General features: G+C 38.2%; 1 protein-coding gene across 1 annotated transcript; it reads right to left on the reverse strand.

Moving 5' to 3' along the window:
• Window positions 1-419: 419 nt before the first annotated feature.
• Window positions 420-21,353, reverse strand: LOC139116267 (exostosin-2-like). Its single transcript, XM_070678864.1, has 10 exons — window positions 21,216-21,353; window positions 16,216-16,831; window positions 12,633-12,839; window positions 10,793-10,988; window positions 9,862-10,001; window positions 8,369-8,594; window positions 6,652-6,835; window positions 3,231-3,397; window positions 2,125-2,268; window positions 420-1,393 (listed from the first exon to the last, which is right to left on the reverse strand). Exons 2-10 carry the CDS (start codon window positions 16,740-16,742, stop codon window positions 1,043-1,045), a joined length of 2,142 nt encoding a protein of 713 aa, XP_070534965.1. The 5' UTR covers window positions 16,743-16,831; window positions 21,216-21,353; the 3' UTR covers window positions 420-1,042.
• Between the last annotated feature and the right edge of the window lie 1,154 nt (window positions 21,354-22,507).

Raw genomic sequence — 22,507 nt, forward strand, 5'->3', positions numbered from 1 at the left:
TAAATAAATAAAATAAACAAAGTAAAACCAACAATGACAAAAACTTGGAGTAAAACAATTTTGAGAGGTGAAGAATCAACTGACATATTTCTTTGTTGATAATGTTGGTCTTTAAGTCAATAACTCTAAAAGCTTTCATTTTTGACTAATCATATTTCTAAGATCCATCACAAATTCCTGAATGAGTTTGAAATCCATGCCTCCTTCGTACTTTCATTAATTACATGATTACCTGTTCATAAAATCTTCACTCAAATCTCTGAAAGGTGCATTCTTTTCTTTTATATTGCTCTGTTTGTGTAAGTCTTTTGTTCTTCTTCCATTATCATGTACAAACACCTGGTGTTTCATGGCCTGTACCTATGTGCGGTATAGCTCTAATGTTATTGGTGACAACTTGTGAAGTTGCTAGAAATAACTGTTTTGTACATATTGCTACATGGGCAAGGCTATTCTGTATATTTTAACATAACACAGAAGAATATGAAAATGTGCTTTACAGACAAAAATTATTGACGATATTAACAAAAGTTACAGTTGCTGCTGTAAACATTGATGGAAAACATATGAACTTAACTTTGCTTGTGACATACAAATTCCAAAGGCAGTAAAAACAGATCAATGCCACAAAAACTTTAAATACAAAATGTGAAGAGATGTTGAAACTCCTTTTCTCTGGTTATTTTGATACTCAAATCAGATAACATACAAATATTTAAAAAAATTCAAAGTAAAAGGTATATACATACACTTTAAAGTTTGTATACTGTACAGCGCCCTCTACAGTCAACTCAATAAAGAATATTGAATTTGATGAGAGCCTGTAAACAGTAATTATGGTCGGGTCCATAAGTTGTTGGAAGTTATAATACTTATTTATTCTAGAATGTAATAACCTATTAAATGTAATTACAGATTGGTCTAACAATGAAACAGAAATGGACCAATCACAGGTGATCTGCAAGACGTCTGAGGGCAGCCTTGTAGTTAGAATTGCCAACATATATTATTGTAGGCTGTTGAAAGCAGCACATTCATCATTTCATAGGCTTCCAATGTCTTTAAACCTTTTAAGTTCCTCTGGGAATGGATCCTTGTACAGCACCGGATCAGCCCGGAATTCCACAGTTTTCAGCGGCATGGTGCCGTATATTTCAGCGAACCTCGTGATGCAGTCCGATCTCTCCACCATGTGTGATTGGTCGGCTGAAATCACCTGATCTCCCGTGCATTCGGGACACTTGAATTTCTTGCGGGGGGTTACTTTTATTGGGGCTTTGCCGGTGTAGTTGGATATGATGAAGTTCATGGCTATGTCTTCACAGTTCATGTGTTCATCAACCCATGACTTGATGTTTCCCGGCATTTCATTGGTGTACAGATGACTAAAATACTGAAAACAGAAAATAATATTCCTTTACTTACCACAAATCTCTTGCAATAAATGTAAAGATTAGCACATCAGTAATTACTGTGTTCATTATAAAGACTTCACCGCTTGCTTAAAGGATGAAAGACTCCTTTACACTTTTTCAATTTTGACGTTTTTTCTCATTGTTGTGAAAGCCTACTGAAATGGGTTAAATCCAGAATTCGAATAGACCATGAAAGAAAACATGCGAAAACATGTACAGAAATATGTGCATTTCTATAAGCATTTGTACAGGTGGGTTTGTTTGTGCTGGCATCACTTTGGTGTACTGTGTCTGTAGGGACACTGCATGTCCATTTTATTCTGAAGTAGAACCATTTGTGTCTCACTGTCATTTCTGCCAGGACTCTTTCCGGCCCATTTCTCTATATACAGGTCCAGCTGCCCTGTTGGAAACTATGGGGCTATACAAACATCTGATGGTGAAAGGGTTAAAATAGGTTTTAACCTGACATCCCCATTTTGTTTTAGAGAGGTCCAACCCAGCCACAGAAGGCAACAGAGTTGTACCACAGTTTGGTGGCAGAAGGGTAAGGACAATTCTGTCACGGAGGGCTCAACTATATTTCATGATGATCAAGTTTATCTGTTCATCTCCAATCCCCTGTAAACAGGTCCACAATCAACATTGATAACAATAGATTAGGGCCAAACCATGGCAGTGAAAGGGTTACAGTTATTGAGATATTTACCTTGTGATAGAAAGAAGCACCAGTCAGGACCATGGATATGTCACTGGTCCATTCAGATTCATATCTCCACTTGCCTTCTGCTTCATCCCACAGATGTAGCCTTCCCGGATATCCCACCAACCTGTCTGGGAATTCTCTCCATACCTGAACAGGCAGAGAATGTCAATAGTACATGCAGGGGATTATTGTGCATACCAGCAAAATATCCTCTTCTAGCAAACTTTAATCATGTTCAAAGCCAGTTTGCTGTCAAGGACACCTCAAACAATTTACAAGTACCTGTTCAATGCAACTCATAATATTGGAGCTGCAGTACTGCTAGTTCTGACATTTGTTCTCGATGACATTGACAATCCATATGATATGAGCCTTTTGTTTTCTTTTGAAAGTTTTATTGTGTTCAGGTAGAATGCGCCTCGGGGACAGATATTCAGACTCTAAAACTTTTGTGATATTTGTTTGGTCTACCACTTGTGCGGCTTATTTTGAAGCTTATGGAGTAAATAACATTTTCATATGCTTAATTTTGTGAAAATCAAAGATTGTACTTCTCTCCATACATGTAGAGTGGACACAGAGATGGCAGCCATTTTGAATTTCAAATTAAAACATTGAGTAATTTGTTTCTCTGGTACCAAATTTTCAACGGTGACCCTTGCTTTTATTCTTGATTTCAAATGGATATGGTTTAAAGTTCACTTACTGAAAGTTTGAGCAAAATTTTTAGTCTTTCAATTTTTAGGCACTAACTTACTTAATTCAACTAGTTTTGACAAATACCCGACAAACAACCTGCATCTTTGACTGCGTTTTATGATATATCAATGGGAAAAAATCCAGACTTCTGTTAGGTTTATAATCCTTTCAAATCACTAACAGAAATTCCGATGCATAAGTGCAAGAGGGATGTCACTTTATTCAGAAATAGTTTTCCACTTATTTGAATCAGTCCTTTGTTAAAACTTGCAAAATCAAAGATGCACAGAATTTCTAGATACACCCTTCTTGTGCTGAGCCAACAAAATTCCTGGCTACTTATGTAGAGGGTTTTTGTGAAAGCTGAGAGTCAAAAACAGTGTATCTGTAACTTTCAAGCAATCCCATACCTCAAAGCCAAACTGTAGCTCATCTGGAGTCAACATGACAATATCATCGTCAATAGCTAAGACTGCCTCCGTCTCTATTTCATCGTACGGATAGAATCTGTTGCTTAGTTTGTTCTCTTTGGTCTGTACCACTTTCAGTGGCTTGTTAATCTTAGGCCACTCTGGAGCTGTAGGTAAAAATGAAAGAAGTAACCTTTGTGAGATAGAATAAATCATTTCATCCATGTCATGGTAAAACAATGTGTTGGTTTATTTTGTTCATAAACCGCTGTCTGGAAGGACAGTCAGGGTCAAAACAACGCGAGGGAAAGAAGTAATATTACCAAATATGAAGTCTCGATCGACACACCTGGTGAAAATTGTATGTTGTCATCTGGCAGTTACAGCTATTAACCCTTTGGCTGCCAGACAGTATCACTTCCCATCTGCCAAGTCAGTAAAAAGCGATATCCAGCCAAAAGCATACGTATTTTCACCCATTTGACTTGGTATGTTATAGCAGCTTTTGTCTGTAAAATCATATTTACAGTAGTCATGGGCCTTCAAATGTTCAATTTTTTGTTAAAATGCAACATATGGAACACGTTATGCAGGGTTCTGCCCACCGCAATTATAGAGTGGTGGCCGCCACTCTTTAATTTTTGGTAAACAATAGAAGCTCATACCATAACAACTGCATTTATTGTTATGTAAATTAGCCATCACTCTCCCAGACAAATCCTCGTTGATGACACAGTCCCCACTTGTTAATGGGTACTTTGATTACAAGTCCTCAGAGAGGATAGAGTCCTCTTCATTAATTAGGTCTGTGATAAAAATACTTTGATACAGATGGCACTCAATGGCCAAGAATGAGTTCCATGGTGATGAAAACATAAAACCAATGTAGGCCACCATCCTAAAGTTCATAAAATGAGTCAACTAGGAATTAATCAACAGGGTGTTGCAAAAATTTTTTGCATACAATCCTAATACTTAATAGATTATCACTGGTACCATATTTCATGAAGTTTGACGCAGTATTTACAACAAACTATGAGATCAACATCTGTACCAAGTTTCATCAAATTTGACGTTGTATTAATTTGTGGCTATATCACTCTAATTAGGAAAGTTCATTACATATGCAATTACAAATTAATTAAAATGACACTGATAAATGTCTTTTTCAATGTTAAAGCAATGTGAGCTTAACATCTGTGCAAAGTTTCATGAAATTTGGTGCAGTATTTCTTGACATATCAGCCTACTTACAAAACTTCAATGATTGACATGTTACTGCTACATGACGTGAAACAAATTGAAGAGCATATGTGTGAAATAGGTCAATGTCCTTGTACCAACTTTGAATGATACTGGTGGAAATATGTCTGAGTTATGGCTCTGTACATTAGAAAATTGTAACAAAATCACTGCCATGCAGCGATATTTGATCTTACTGTTTAAAAAATCGACATGTACCGTATATGTATTACATAAGTCAATGTCCATGTACCAACTTTGAATAGGATCAGTTGAGACTTGCCAGAGTTATGGCTCTCGACATGAAACAACCATAACAAAATTGCCATCATGTGGCCATATTTGACCACCTTGTGAAACCAATCGACATACATATGTATAAATAAGTCAATGTCCTTGTACCAACTTTGAATAAATTCGCTGGATACACGTCTGAGTTATGGTTCCGGACATGAAAAAATCGGGAAAAAAATGGCCACACGGCGGCCATATTGGATTGTATCACAAAACAAATCAATGTGCATATGTATGACATAGGTCAATGTCCTTGCACTAAGTTTGAATAAAATTGGTGAATAAAATCGTACGTGTCCAAAGGACATGAACAAATTGTAACAAAATGGCTGCCATGCAGCCATGTTGGATCATATCATGAAACAAATTGACGTACATATGTATGACATAGGTTAATGTCATTGTACAAACTTTGAATAAAATCGGTTGAGATATGCCTGAGTATTGTGGCTCTGTACATGAAAAAATCGTAACAAAATGGCCACACGGCAGCCATATTGGATCATATCACAAAACAATTGACATGCATATCTATGACATTGGTCAATATCCTTGTACCAACTTTGAAAAAAATCGGTTGAAACATGTCTGAGTTATGGCTCTGTACATGACAAAATCATAATAAAATGGCTGCCTAGCGGCCATATTGGATTGTATCACAAAACAAATTGACGTGCATATGTATCACATAGGTCAATGTCCTTGTACCAACTTTGAATAAAATCGGTTGAGATATGTTTGAGTTATGGCTCTGTACATGAAAAAATTGTAACAAAATGGCCACACGGCAGCCATATTGGATCGTATCACAAAACAAATTGACATGCATATCTATTACAGTGGTCAATATCCTTGTACCAACTTTGAAAAAAATCGGTTGAAACATGTCTGACTTATGGCTCTGTACATGAAAAAATCGTAATAAAATGGCCGCCTGGCAGCCATATTGGATTGTATCACAAAACAAGTGACGTGCATATCTATGACATTGGTCAATGTCCTTGTACCAACTTGAATAAATTCAGTTGAAACATGTCTGAGTTATGGCTTTGTACATGAAAAAATCGTAGTAAAACGGCCGCCTGGCAGCCATATGGATCGTATCACAAAACAAATCGACATGCATATCTATGACATTGGTCAATGTCCTTGTACCAACTTTGAATAAATTCAGTTGAAACATGTCTGAGTTATGGCTTTGTACATGAAAAAATCGTAATAAAATGGCCGCCTGGCAGCCATATTGGATCGTATCACAAAACAAATCGACATGCATATCTATGACATTGGTCAATGTCCTTGTACCAACTTTGAATAAAATCGGTTGAAACATGTCTGAGTTATGGCTTTGTACATGACAAAATCGTAATAAAATGGCCGCCTGGCGGCCATATTGGATCGTATCACAAAACAAATCAACGTGCATCTGTATGACATATGAAGTAATCCTTGTACCAAGTTTGAATGAAATCGCTCCTTGCATCTCTGAGATATCTGCGTGAACGGACGGACGACGCACACACGCACGCACAGACGCACGCACGCACGCACGCACGGACGCAGGCACGGACATGACCAAACCTATAAGTCCCCCCGGACGGTGTCCGTGGGGACTAAAAATCCCGGGGAGAACATTCTTATGCTTCACTAGCTTTAACCAACTTGACCTGATGGTGACACATAAACTGAACAAAATTTGAACATTAAAGGGACAAAGTCGGCCATTTATCATAAACTTTGTCTAAAATCGGGGTTGAATATATGCATGGTCACCCATTCATTCAGTATCTTTCAACATGTCAAACAATATAAGTAGTACCTCGTATCAAACAAAATTCATGAAAAGTGGCCGATTTTGTCCCTTTAACGGGAAGAAACCACTTACCCGGAGGGGGAGTCTTGAGTTGATTATTCCATACCACCAGGACTTTGGACAGACTTGGTGTTTTACTGATCTCCATGATTACTTTGAATAGACTCTCCACTCTGTCATAGGTGAGTATGACAGCAGTGAAACCCTGTGACTTTGGTGGGATGAGTGGTAGAAACAAGGGACTTATAGCTCCATTCTGAAACATATGACATTAAACTTGATCAAAACCAACAGCAGTATCAAAGTAAAAGTGCTTAAATGATGTTTTTGTCTTAGATTGCTTTACTTGTGATGTCTAAATGTCACTGCAACTATTAGATTTAAAATTTCCTGCCATTTGACAAGGTTTGGATGGTATACATCTGGGAAGCAGTTTTTTGGATATTTCACTTTTCACAATACTTTTCTTGTCCGCTGCTTGTATAGATTTATTCTGAAGACCAGTGTTTCATCTAGAGAGGGGGATGGGGAGATTCCCCCTCTGTTGACATGTTGGCACCCCTAGTAATTTGTCAAGGGGGGACAAGCCCCCATGAAATGGTATCAGTCACACCTTATACAAGTAGAACACATGAACTGGTGAAATCCCCCCTAAATTTTCTGTTAAAGGGGGAAAATCCCCCCTGTTGATGCCATCCTGGATGAAACAGTGGAAGACTATGTAAAAAAAATTTTACTATCTTGTGTTTGTGAAAAAGTAATACTTCAATTTTTCTTCATAAAGTTAACACAGAGAGATTGGCCATTTTGAATTTCAATTATCAACAAATTTTGTTCAATTGTTTCTTTAATACCCAAAATTTGCACGACATCCCCTGATTTTATGATTGATTTTGAAGAGGAAAGTTAAGATTTTCTTGAGGAAAGTTTGACTGAGTTTAAAATTTCCAGCTTTGAGGCATATACCACCTCAAGGTCAAGGACAAGCAATACATAAACTGCATTCCTACTGTTTGTCTATACTCGATCAATGCTGAAGGAAAGGGCAATTCCATATATACTGCAGTATGGACATTGTAATAAGAGCATAAATTGTCTCTAACCCTAAAATGCACACAAAACAGACACCATATCTCTACAGACATACATTCATCATTGAAAATGTATGAACGATAAATTATTGTCCTTCCACTACAACGTTTTTCAGAGCTGGATCTCAGACTCATTATTGAACAATAGCAGTAACAGCAATAGTAATTATATTAGGATAATAAATCACTGTGTGTGTGTGATGTGAAACATGAGTTACCGTAATTAACTTACAGCCTACAGGGATTTCTCTATTATCATTAAAATTACCCAAATTGGCATGCCTGAAGCGCTTTATGACATAGTGTTTTACAACTAATGAATTGCATTGTTGCCAAAGATAATTTTTCACGAAACTGAGTTTTTTTATTAATACCACGTGAGAAAGCCTCCATAAATTTGATGAAGAAAGAGGAACAGTCGTTGGACATACTCTAACATGAGGGAGAATGACAGTGTGTGTGTATACCCAGCAAGTACAGGGAGTCAAGCAGCTCATTTTCTATCAAAATCACTTTCAACATTTTACAGCCTGACACATAATAGAATGATAAAATGCTTTCAATTATCATAAAAATCTCATGAAATATTGGTAGCATTATTATTCGCGAAGAAAAATGATGATTGGGTAATTTTAATCACTTCCTTGAGGCAATACAAGCTACAACCGGGAAATTAGGAACTATTCTAATGAGCTTACGTGTGGTTTGGGGACATTCCATTCATCGTAGGGGGTTGCAGCATATGGAAAGACCCTGTCATTGATTATCTGCAGGGTTGTCAAGGTGATATCTGTGATGGACTTGAAATAGGAGTTCCAGAAGAAGTTGACTTGTTTTCTCATGCTGCTGACGCGGGCTGGTGAAATGTTTCTGAGAATGGAGGGTACTTCATCTAAGTCTTCTTCATTGAGGACGATAGCAGCTCTGAAAAGAGATAAAATGACAAACTTAGTGTCTGAAATTCACAGACAAACAAAGCAAACTGATAGACACAGTTGTCTTTGAGTTTTTGCAGACATACAAACAAGCATGCCAGTATACAGGAACACATACTGTCTGTAAATTTATACATACATATATACATACATACTACATATATACCGACATACATATAAACCAGTACAAACATACAAGCATATACACATACATACATACATATTCACACACATAGATACATACATATACATAACATGCATATATGCATAAATATACATACATATACGTACATGTACACACAAATACATACATACATACATACATACATACATACATACATATATAGTTATATATATACACATACCCCGGTACATAGGTACACTCATACATACAGACATACGTACACACATATCGGTACATACATACATAGAGACATTATGCACTATATTTTATACATACCAGGTATACATAAATGCATACAAACATACATACATGGACATTTTTGCCAATCAGATTAGATTCAATTTTTCACAGATCTACAGCTAATAACCCCTCAGCCATTTTCTGGTGAAGTTCTATTCAAAAATTATCATAAAAATCAAGCTACCCAGTAGATCACTGCAAAACACCACTGTGCCACACACTACCACTATCTGGTCAAGTCGATAAAAAAAATCACAATGTTTATGTGAGATGGATCGGTAAAAATCACAACATAGGTGAAAATCACAATGTTTATGTAAGTTGAGTCGGTGAGTATCATGATCCTGCATTTTCATTGGTGTTCAAATGACCAAATCTGTTAAAATTAGTATGGCACATAAATTATACTTCAACAATTTTCGCCTACTTTAGCTGATAGTGAGAGATGAAGACGACAGGATGACTGGACTTAAAGATTTATTTGCAGCATAGATCATGATTCTGGATACTGCAGTGAATGTAACACCAAAATATGCATTTACTGCGTTGAATCTTGGTTACAACACATCCAACGTCTATGTCTTCTCTGATATCACAAATTTCGTTCATTCATTTATCTATTCCCTCATCTAACAGGTGATAATATATATTATAGCGAAAACAAGGGATTATGTGCCCAAGGGTAGGTGACCTTTTTGGTCTCCTGCCTTGAGGGTACATAGTCCCTTTATGTGCGATGAAATATTTTTGTACATGCCTCTCTTACTTCATTTTCTCTTCAAATTGTATGGTTTCATTTGCAAATGACAATCATATACTATCATGGGTTTACCTTTTCCAATCCAGGACTTCTGAGAATGGCATGATGTACGTGTCACTCAGAACCACTGGAATACAGCCAGCCTTAAGTGCATCAGTGAGTGCCGTCTGACCGAGCCGAGCACCACGCAGAACAATGCAGAATGTAGCTTCCTGAAGCAAGTGACAAGAATATAAGCTTAAGGGTCAATTAGATATACAAATGTAACATCATGATTCTATCACTAGTCTACGAAACTATCTGAATTTTATGTGAGGCTTATGGTAAGTACATGTATGTACATAAGGCTGATGAAAATAGTACTTTGTTACCACAAATGTTGTATGTGATGTTTCATTTAGCTTTCTGAAATGCAAGACAAGACTGCATGTAGTTACTACCTATCCTCTGATTGGTGGATTTCAAATGATGTCATCCTTCAATCATGATCAAGGCACGAACTACCATTACCTGTATGGGAGGAATAAAGAACTGAGGTGGCAGCAGTACCCTTTGAGAACTTTTAACATTTCAGAATTCTATGTCTATGTCAGAAGATTTCCTTGACCAAGCCCTATATCATCAAATGTAATATGTACAATTTCTTTAAGTCAAAGATAACACTCTTGAGTCAGAATTCGAATTGGCTTTGAGGGCACACTGTTATGATAGGCAGCTTGGGGAGTATGGAGTTCAAATAGAAGTTAACCATTTGAGTGCTGTAATTTTTCCCACCAAAATTTTAGCACAATATTTTATCGATTTTTATGAATTTTCCTGTATTTTGTTGTTAATTTTGGACCAAATGGACATCACATTTCATCGACTACAGTTTTTTATCAAAATTTGGGCAAAAATCTGAGAAAAATTGACTGGGATATATTTTTAAAGGCGACAGAAATTGACAAAAGGTTAAACATTGTAGTGTGTGGTGTAGTTTTCAAGAAAGTATCATTAACCTTACCTGCAGTACATGAGGATAATTAAACTGTCGAAGTCCATGACACATCTTCTCCATGGGTGAAATGTCTTCATTGCCAACTTGGCATTTGTCCAACACTAGGATGTTCTCACCCTTGGATGACATGTTATTAAGGATGTTACGGAAGTCAGAGTGTATACCCATCTGTGCTGATATTGCCAAAAACTTCCTCATATAGCTGTGGATGTAAGACACAGAAGGTTCCTCATACAGTAGGTGACATGTACTAGCTACATCTTTCTCTCTCCAAGCCCCTCTTTGTTTTAATGTTCAGGGTTTTCCATAAGGGGATTTTTTGGGGTGGGTCGCCCCTCTGTGTTTTGTAGGAGTGTATTCATATGTTAATAACTATACAAAAAGAAACATTTTCATAACAAAAGAATATGCAAATTGTACATTGTTATGTAAATTGGTCATCCCTCTGTTTTCCAAAGCCATGGAGAACACTGATCTTTATCTCCCCTCTCTTTTCTCCCTTCTCTCTTTCCCTCCCCCCTTCTGACACTTGCTAAACATGCATCTTTTAAGTGTTCAGTAAACGCAATGGCATAGTTTTGTTATGATAGAATATGCCTCGGGGACAGATATTCAGACTCTCAAGCTTTTCAAATTCTTTTTTGGTCTACCACTTGTGAGGGTTCATTTGGAAGCTCATGGTCATGGAGTGTATAAGGATTTTTTTGGCATTATTTTCAAGAAAACTCACAAATTTTATTTTTCCCCATACACTGCTAACACAGGGATGGCACTCATTTTGAATTTCCAGTGTTGGTAAATGCAGGGTAATTTGTTTCTCTAATATCAAATTTTGTACAGTGACCCCTGATTTTATTCTTTATTTCTGAGGGAACTGTTTGATTGTTTAATGTATCTGTATGGAAAATTTGAGAAAGTTAACGACTTTCAATTTCGAGGGGTGTACTACCCTGAGGGTAGTACCTAGGTAATTTTATCACAGTTGCTGAGTTCCCTGATCATGTTACCTGAGTTCGCAACAGTAACAGTATATTATGCAATCAACTTAGGGAGCTAAGAAGTGGTACTGGGGTTCCAAAACCATGTACCTGATTTCTGAAACCATGGTAAAACATAGACTGGAAGATTAGATAGTGTATAGGTCTCTGCTAACGCCAACCAAGCCATGACTGAAGGCGTAGTGTTGAATGCAAAATTCTCAAACAAAATCTTGTTGGAACCGAATCATATTGTACTGTTCAGTTTATTCAATTGTGAGAAGACTGCTCACATGGCTTCCAGAGCAAATTATAACATTCCTTGTTATTTTGCAACCGGATCGGACTTAATGACTAAATGTATTTAAAATAGGGTATGCTGCCTGTTTTAGAAGCCTACTGTATCAGTTGAGGGCGGTATTCATTTCTTTGAGGTCACCCAAGTAACCTACAGTGCGCCTTCTGTCATGGTTTGGCTAAGAGTTGGTTGAGACCCATACACGACTGAATTTTTCTGTCTTGGCAAAACACCAAATGGGTTTTATCTCTTTCATGACCACATTTTGGGAAAATCCTAAAGGTTACCCAGGTTTAAATTCCAGGAAATTTACTTCGTAATATGCAATTGTTTCTAAAGTTGCTCTGTAACGAGACAGATACAACATCTATATTGTTGCACACCAAAAGATTAGGCTATCCTATTGTTTAATGACATGAACAAGTGCAAAAGATGCAATTTTTGAAGTTGAAATATTCAACCAGTTCATCCTAATTCCCTGTACACAGGTCCAAAATCACCACTGATAACAATAGGTTTGGGCCAAACCATGGTATTGATGGGGTTGAACATTGCATTTCCCATGTCTCACCTGTCTGGTTTGCTTGGCAGCTCTACGTGAGTGATCAGATGGTTAAACACTGGAATACTGATATCGTAACCTGGCCTGTAAGTCCAACTGGAGAAGCCGCCGCCGGCAACGATGGCCTTGCCTCGGTGGACATCCAACACTGTGTTGTAATCGGGAACGCTGCCTGGTAACATGTTGAACAGCAGATGGTTGGTTCCATCATTCCATCTGTGAAAGAGAGAGAGAGAGAGAGAGAAAAACAAACCACTTGTTACATGTATATCATTCAAGTGTTAACCCTTTATTGTGGTACTGGAATCACTGCCACTGTACATTTATTTTTAACATTTTACAACACAAATGTACATTTTACATTGTACATGTTGCTCTCATGATAATTTAATACCATGCTTTACCAAAGTTTAACAGTAAAGGCCTATTGTTCTGTATGATTAACATGGAAAGCTACATTGGAAATGGGGGAAGAACGGCCTACAGATGATGTACATGTATATCCCTTTTCCTGCCAAGTTCATATTTCACCATCAGGTCTAGTTGTTGAAAACTAGTGAAGCAATACATGTTCCATATGGTGCATTTTAACAAAAACTTGAAGATTTGACGGTCCATGAAGACAGAGATACTGTAAACATGATTTTTACAGACTAAAGCTGCTATAACAGACCAAGCCAAGTGGGTGAAAATACGTCATGTTTTGGCTCAATACTGCTTTTTACTGTCTTGGCAGATGGGGAAGTGATACTGTCTGGCAGGAAAAAGGTTAAGTAAGACACGGATGATGGAAATAGAGAAGAAACTGTATCATCTTCCCTGGAGTTAGAAGGCATCGTAAACATTTATATCAATGAATTCTTTTGTAAAGGTGGTCTTTCAGTATCCATGACAATGTTTTTTTTGAAGTTTATCTTACCACCAGCAATATTTCAATGAGAAAACTTTTAAAACTATTAATAGAGACCTATAACATTCCTGACACCGGGAGAGACTGGACAATTTTTGAGGGCAACAAGTATTTATGCTTTCCTCTTACGAGTACAGTATGCATAAATGGTACTTCAGGGAATTATCCAATAAAGACGTAATGGAATCCTATCGACATTTTCTGACAAAACCCTTTCACAACTACAGAATGGACAAATCCTATTGTTTTCTATTGTAAAGTAGGACCTCTTCACAGAGAAACATGGTGAAAGGGTTGGCACCCTTTACAGAAAGGCATGTGTTGGCAAATAATAGCCAACTGCAGGTTCTATAATAAAACTTAAGGTAGGATGTGCCACAGGGGACAAATATTTGAGCTCTCAAATTTTTACAACACTCTTTTAGCCTGCCACTGAATGGGCTCATTTTGAAGCTTATGGAGCAAATAACATTTTCACTTGCTTACATTTGAGAAAATCAGGAATTTTATGATGGCTGCCATTTTGAATTTCAAATAAGGGTAAATATTAGGCAATTTGTTTCTCTAATACCTAAATTTGTGCGGTGGCCCTTGGTATTTATTCTTAATTTTGAAAGAATGGTTGAAAATTTCCTTGAGAAAAGTTTGAACAAAAGTTTAAGTCTTTCACTTTCAAGGCACATACTACTTAAACCTTCTCACCGTCACCACAACATTACTGTACAACCTCGATGTTTCTAAAGCAAAGTTTGACCTTCATTGAGGGAAAGTATGATTAACCCTCTGTCAAATTTCACAAATCACATATGTTGCTATATGCCCGACTCAGAGAAAATTCCTGAAATTCCTGAAACCAACCTGTCAGAGTTCAGAAACCTTTGAAGTTTGAATGCATAATGGTATTACCGAGCAATGCATTTTCAAAGAGACTGATGTTGCCGGCATTGAATTGTGTAACGTACAGGAAAATACCATGGTTGTTCTAATGTTATTACAAACAGGGCCTTGTTCTTCCAGAATTGAGATTTATGTCTTCAAAGAGTTCTCTTAGTCAGCTGCCCTAATAATCCTACATCAAAAGAACTATTATGCCAGATTTCTGGTAATGCCAAAAGGCAGTTGGTTTTAACCCCTTCACTGCAAGACTTTGGTCTAACTCACATTGTTTTCAACTGGGTAGTGGGACTGTAAACAGGAACATGGGGTGAAAAGGTTCTAAGACTCGCCGCTCTGCGCAATTATTCTTTATCCACTTAAGCATGGGTGGGGCTGGAGCTAAAACTGCTAGTCTGCTTTCTGGGCTTTTTTCATAATTCAAGCAACTGCTTTGTTCTGTTCACCAAATTATCGTGACTAGGAAAGAAGTACTGCTTGAAATGTTGCTGAATGAATTCTACCTGAAATATGTATGAGCCTACATATACCTCATCTGGCAATATGTTCAGTGCTGCCCTGAAGATAGACTGTGTTTATGTAATTACCCTTTAGCTGCTCAAAATGCATCAGAAGCTGTTGCTTCTCTAAGGAGAACACACTACTATGGTTAGTCACCCTGAAAAATACTGTATCCTCAGGTCACTTTTTCAAAACGTAGCCAATCAAAACAGAGCTTATAAAAAGCATACCGGTATTTTATCTCTCTTTCTTTCCAGATGGAAAAAAAAATTCTCCGCAATTCATTGCATCATCTACTGCACAGCAATTGTGAACTCTATCAGTAAATTTTGAACATCAGGACATGTGGAATGCCTGTTCTGGAAAAGCGCTGTCATGTTGACACATTAACAGATCTGTGTTCTCCTCATATTGGAAAAACAGAGGGGTATCTAATTTACATAACCATGCATAATTTGCATATTCTTTTGTTGAAAAAATGTATTCCTTAAAGTTATTAACTAACGAATAGATTTGTCAAAGAACAGAGGGGTGGCCCACCCTTCAAAATACCCTTGTGGAGAACCCTGAGAAGTGTACACCAAGTCTGCTCAGCAGCAGAATTAATAAGTTTTACAAATTGTCATGCAAATTTACTGTATAATATTGTTGGGACATCCTACAGAAAGCATTCATGTCCACATTGGCTGAACAGAACAAAACAGTTGAATTGCAATAAAACAAAACAAAACATACTGTGGTTGACTGCAAACTATTCAGAACGTTGGAGAGAAGACATTCTGTTAGTAGTATATATACTTCTGTAAAATGCAGCGCTGTGGAATATTTAAAGGGACATAAGCTGTAACCTGTGGCAAGTTTTTCAGTATTCTTCTTCTGTATATTAACTACCGTGTCTGACCCTACTCCGTTTGTCATGCTGAAATTTCGAGCATTCTTTTTGTCAACAGCTTGTATGTGTGTAGTGATCATTGTTTATAGTTTACAAATGAATTCTAGTCCGACTTGAATAAAAATTTCAACAATAACAATGGAGATTATACTCATAAAGGTTGTGTTGATATGCTAAATACTTGGTATTAAATTACAGTTTAGGGATTCAATGCAAAAGTGTAGGAAACCACAAAACAAAAGTTCTGAATAGCAAAAAGATACAGCTTATGGAGCTTTAACAAATACATAACGTGATATCATCTAATATCATCTACACGTGCAAACAATTTTATGTGCGTGTGGCAAGTTTGTTAGGACACTGTCACTAAAAATGTAAACTGGTCCGAGACTTACTTAGGAAGTTGAGCCAAAACCTGTGCAGTTTCATGCAACCTCAGAGAATTCTGATTCAGTAGGTCGATAGATGGAACAAACAAGCAGGCTCTGCTGGGATCTTCCGTGTGAAATGGACTCTCTGCTATGGCTGTCAACATTTCGTGGAACTCCTTGGACAGTGGGTTTGTTATGGCCACGCTATTTTCATCCACATACTTTCTCAGGGGGTAGATATACACACCTATCCGTCCGATATTGTAGTTACAGTGGTATACATCAAAGCATGTATGGAAGCGACAGGTGAGATCTCCCTTTTCTGGAATGGAAAGTTCCGTGCCAATTACGACATCAGAAAGTTGTTCCACATTCCGTAGCATAAATCTGCGGCTATCCTGGTCCGATTCAATGGAATGTGGCCAAAACTGGAATATTCCTGTTGCAATTAGCCCCAGTAAGATCATTGTAAACAAGAAGATGTAATAGGTCTGGTATTTGTGCTTCATTCGTGGCCCGCGAAGAGATTTCTTTCCACCGTTTGAATACATGATGAATGCTTGGTAAAATCAATGTACATAAAACTTTGAATACCCAAATTAATAAATTTATCACTCATAGTTTACGTCTGTGGTCATATCTGAAAGGAAAAAGATATACATGATTTAGATAAACTATAACTGCTCCATCAGGAGAAGGCATAATGGATACATCTTTTCCTCAATACAGGATGGAGTGTATTCATTTGTGCAATGTGTATTTATTCGTATTGTTTTTCCCTTATCCTGCCAAGGTCATCTGTCGTTATCAGGTCAGGTTGGTCAAAACCAGTGACACATATGACATATTCACATATTCCCAAAATGTCACAAAGACAAAAACATCTTAGGCCCCTGAAAACACAAATACTGTAAGTGTGATTTTTACTGACTTGACCTGCCATGATGGAGGTAGAAAGAAAGACCTCCATGCCATGATGATTGCAAAGGAGTTAGTGAGTGAAAAAAATACATGTAGGTTTTGGCTAAATACTGCTTTTTAGGGACCTGGCAGATGGCGAAGTGAGGTCCTAGCAGGGAAACGATTAAGATACACGATGAACGTAATACTTCCACTGAAAGCCATCAATCAATAAATTGTATATCTGCGTATTTCTGTAATAGTCCACAGGGCGTCCAAATAATATATGTCACCACATACTTTGCTTGATATTTTGGTATTATGGACGGCAGAAGGGTCTTTCTCTGTACTGTCTGTAGTTTTATGATGCCAAATGAAAATCTACTACTTCCTGTACTGGCTCGAAGAGTAATACAAAGGGCCACTTTCCGGGAATCCCTAATCCATAGCTGCAATAATTGTAGCCCTTGGTTGGTGGGGATTGGGCTTCTGTCGTGCGGCTCGCGCCTTGCCCCAACCAGGGCTACAATTTCTTCCTATACCTGCTAGTGTAAAAGCTGCAGTGCGGATCTACACTGCATGGTCAAGGCACACACGGGGCCGCATTATTAGAGAATCTCGCCTTACCGTGTGCAAATTTCACTATAATCCTGCTCCCGGATAATGTTAGAGCCCTTGTAACTCCTATCGATGGTCAACTTTACTCCTTGCAGCTGAAAAATGACAGTTTAATGACTCTGGCGCGAAGTCAATTCGAACTGGACCGCCGTCGTTGAACTCTGTACCCAGCCGACTTGTACCATTACATTTTAGGGGTGGCCGATAGGTGTGAGGGACTAATGAAAACGGTGACACCAGCAGTACAGTAGCGCGCTAGTGGCAGTATAGTTGTTGTTATTTTAACGCTATCTTTTCGGAGGATTGAAAAAGGTCATAGGACTGTTTGCTCCTTTTCAATTACTGCTAGAATACCACTATCGCTGAAAGCAAAGAGAGACCAGTGACCATTGAAGAACTTGCCATCTTTATTTCCTGAGAAGTGAAAGAGATATTCACGCCATGCAAAGTCTGTCGTCTCGTCTTTGCCATTTTATACAGATGCTCTGACAACAAGAGGACACCGCGATATAATTATAAATATCCAATCGATATTTACGGCTAATATACTATACGATATGGATCTCTAAGGCTATAAATCTTCGATATATATCGGATATTTACCCGCCTAATTAACAAACTCTAGTATCATCTAGTAGCGAAGTTCGAGCCAGACTAGCGCTTGGCCAGAGCTGTAAAGTGGTGAAATGTCTGACAAATATTCGCAACTCTTTTTAATCTTGAAGCTTATAGTGGTACATTTTCCGACTGTTTCAAATGTGATGAAATAGTTCCGATTCATAAGGGAGGCTCTAAAAGTGATGTTAACAACTATAGGCCTATCTCCCTTCTACCAGTTCTATCTAAAATACTAGAAAAACATGTTTATATTAGTTTTTACAGTTTATGCATTTAATCTTTTTTGTTACAACTCACAATCATCAGACAACATCACTCTTGTCACATTGCTTTAGTCAAGTTAACTGACCAGGGTCTATACTTTTACAGAATATAGATGAAGATAATTGTTTTTAGATATACTTAAAGATTTTTTTCATCGTTGATCATAACATTTTGCTAAGCGAACTTTCTGTGTACATGTTTTCTGATTTGTCACTGAAGTGGTTTCGATCAGACCTTACAGGAAGAAGTCAATGTTAGCTATTTAGGTGTACACGCTCATGTTTTGTCGATTGGTGCGGTGTATCTCAGGAGTCCATTTTTGGTCCACTTCGGATCATGTTATGTATGTCATTTTCCCCCACACTCATCATGACATGAGTTTAATTAGTCTGGAACATTCTCAACTTTGTGTAAAAATGGGAAGCTTTAAATAGATACTACTACTACTGTGACTACTACTACTTCGGTGCTTCAAATTTTATCAGATTTATTCAAAAACTGCTGAGGTCAATATCAAAGCATGTATGTAAAACATGCTGATTACAAGGAATTTGTTACAAAAAGAAAGATGTATCCATGAAAAAGCACAGATGTGAAAATGATGTAAAGAAATCCTCATACAACCCGGCCTACTTCATCATTAAGATGTATGTTGACAGACAAGAAAATGCCGAAATTTTAAATTGATAAACACTGCATTATTGAAGTAGTCATGAGCAAACGGATGGAGGAAGTCCATCTGATTAAAATCAGGTGTAGAGTACGGCGACGTCTTCTTATGCGTACGCGGTATTCTCTCCGAGTCGCTGTCGCCTCTCACTACGCGACAGCGAGAGAATACCGCGTACGCATAAGAAGACGTCGCCGTACTCTACTTCTGATTTTAATCAGATTGGAGGAAGTCGTTCCTATATTAGGCTATTTCCATACTGAGTTCATCATGCACACTGTAAAGTTCACTACGGTTCGAAGCGAGACTACATAAATGTCCTGTGAGAAAATTACCAGGAATGTAATCCGCGTTTGTGTAATGAGTTAAGAAATGCTACGACCCTACAAAAACAGTAAAATACCTACGTGTTGTATACAAATAGCAAAGTATTTGGCAAAGCTGCACTATATGACATAGAAACTATAAATAAATATCGGCGATTTCACAGACCCGGCGTGCCGTGGCACAAGGCTAGTCATTGTAGTATCGTCTAGAGTCCGGAAATTGCCGATAAATATTCTGTAAGTATAGGCGATTTCACAGACGCAGAGTGCTGAGTCCAGTGTCGATCGGCGATTTCACAGTAATCCCGAAATCGTCGATATGTCAAACTTTGATACTAGATGGAAAATATCCGATTTAAAAAAAAAATGTTCAAAGTCACGCCGTCATGGACAAGAATGCCGTTTTGGCACCCCACTTCACACATTGTGACCTTTTTAGTCTAACAGATTTTGCTTGGAACCACTCTTTCCACATTGAACAACAGCGGCATCTTGTAAATGTAGTTGTACCATGGAGGTGGATGGTTGAACTTAGTTGTGAAAGTTGAACTAGTTATATGGAGTTTAACTTAGGCACACGCCTCTGAACAATGTACATGGACACAAAGTTCTATAACTGCTTCAAATGACCCGTTCCCGTGTAGGATTTATTGAACTAGTACGTAACATATTTGAGAAAGTTCGGAAGATAGAGCACAGGATTTATTGAACTAATTAAAATGCGTAGTTGAACTTCGGCAAAAGTATCTCTCTTTATTCACCAAGAGTTATATATTGTCATGAAAATTACCCACCCTTTCAATCCCATAAACTAGTCCTACGAGTATGGCAAGAGTGTCCGGCTTTGGCTCCGGAGGCAGTGAAGGGCTACCCGTAAGCATGCTCATTCAGCTCCCTCACACCTGTCGGCCACCCCTAAAATGTAATGGTACAAGTCGCTGGGTACAGAGTTCAACGACGGCGGTCCAGTTCGAATTGACTTCGCGCCAGAGTCATTAAACTGTCATTTTTCAGCTGCAAGGAGTAAAGTTGACCATCGATAGGAGTTACAAGGGCTCTAACATTATCCGGGAGCAGGATTATAGTGAAATTTGCACACGGTAAGGCGAGATTCTCTAATAATGGCGGCCCCGTGTGTGCCTTGACCATGCAGTGTAGATCCGCACTGCAGCTTTTACACTAGCAGGTATAGGAAGAAATTGTAGCCCTGGTTGGGGCAAGGCGCGAGCCGCACGACAGGAGCCCAATCCCCACCAACCAAGGGCTACAATTATTGCAGCTACCTAATCCAGTATTATAGCTGTACACGCACTGGGATGTAGTACTCGTTGCATGTAATATTTGGCGTTTGTAGGAGTGTCTCACAAAGAGTCTGAACGATAGTGTTTTCCACTTGAAGGTCAGTTGTTGAACGTTGAGAATCATGAGATTCCAAGTAGCGGACAAGTTTGAATCGCACACACACCACAAACTTCAGAAAATGGATATAAACTTTGTTGGCAGGTGACAGAAAACGTTGGACCATACACAGCTCAGTTACACGATGTGTCAACAGCCGCCGAACAAACGCTGTTTTCAAGAGTCAACTCCGAAAATCGTCGTAATGACATGGCAATGAAATAACGTACCTCTTCATTCTTAATTTCGGAAGATGTGATAAGGCGGAAGGCTGCCAACACACCCTGTGTGTTAAATGAACGCGAACCAAGAGGACCACACAAGTTTACATGGAGAAGAGAAACATGGCGGACAACAAACTACGCATGCGTATATGATGTCATCGAAAAGTTTTAAATGCTAGTTTATTAAAATAAATAAAATAGTGGAAATCTCTGCACTAGACATTAAGGAAATGTTCGTCAATTATGCTTTCAGCAAGTCTTTTGAAGTTGATTTTGTGCACGTCCTAGTTGGCGGATGAAACATAGCAATGTTTTAAAGTAAATTAGATATTTTGAGAACAAAATTACGAAGTCATGCTCTGTTAATTTTGAAATTAAATTTACAATAGCAACAACCGAATTTCAAAAAAAATCTATAAAAACCCATGAAATATCACATTGACGCGAAGGAAATATTCATTTTTAAAAATTAAAGGCTTTCAAAACGCCGCCACGAAGATAAAGATCGTGAAGATCAGACGAAATTGTGTTCTGATAATGCGTGATTGTGTCAGTATTAGGTTTTGCGCTGCCAAACTAGTCTGCGCTGATGAGCTGAGATGAACTGAGCGATCGTAAAGAGAGTAGCGCATACACGCGTATTGGTGATGTCGATCGATAAAGCTGCAATACGCGGGTCACGGATATGCAGGCACCACGGCCGGTTTAGCTGCATTTGTGACAGCTTTGGATTGTAGTTCTTTCAGGTTGTTACAGTGGACTTTACGGAAAAATAAACTGCGATGCCGGGTCTAGTGGCCTTCCGTCGTCGATGGGCCGTTGGAAGCGATGATCTCATCGTGTCAGCCGCCTTCGCTCTCTTCATACATGTAGTCTGGTAAGTTAACTGTCCCTCAAATGATATGCACGTAGCTAGCTAGCTGTCGAATGAACGTTTTATTGATTTTACTGTCAGTGAAGTAGAAAATTCTGTTCCACATTTTTCTTTCATTCTATACATGAAAAACTTAAATATCAGGTTTTTTTAGCAGTTTCGATCATAAATTTACAGTGCGACAGAATTTTGTTCCCGGCACAGCTGTCACAGGTCCGTTTTTCTTGAATTTTTCACTAGCAAAGCGCTATTCCAACGATCCGTTCTGTTCAGGTAGCGGTAAAACATGCTGTTATTCTTTATTTACTCAGTAATTAGCGTCAAAGTGCGACCTCCGATTCTTCTTTTCTCGATGTCCAAGCTGTACCAATGCATCACCGATATACATTTGCATGGTTGAGCGATCGCGCCTTCCTACCTGGCT

Source organism: Ptychodera flava, chromosome 2 (genome assembly GCF_041260155.1).
Source record: "Ptychodera flava strain L36383 chromosome 2, AS_Pfla_20210202, whole genome shotgun sequence".
NCBI classification, from domain to species: domain Eukaryota; kingdom Metazoa; phylum Hemichordata; class Enteropneusta; family Ptychoderidae; genus Ptychodera; species Ptychodera flava.

What these genes read in the sequence shown, in the direction of transcription:
- LOC139116267 (XM_070678864.1), bottom strand. Translation starts at nt 16,742, where the DNA reads ATGTATTCAAACGGTGGAAAGAAATCTCTTCGCGGGCCACGAATGAAG. An exon ending in ACTCAAGACTCCCCCTCCGG is followed by an intron (nt 3,398 to 6,651) that starts GTAAGTGGTTTC and finishes TTTTACCTACAG; the next exon opens with CTCCAGAGTGGCCTAAGATT. An exon ending in GTGCTTCTTTCTATCACAAG is followed by an intron (nt 1,394 to 2,124) that starts GTAAATATCTCA and finishes TTCTGTTTTCAG; the next exon opens with TATTTTAGTCATCTGTACAC.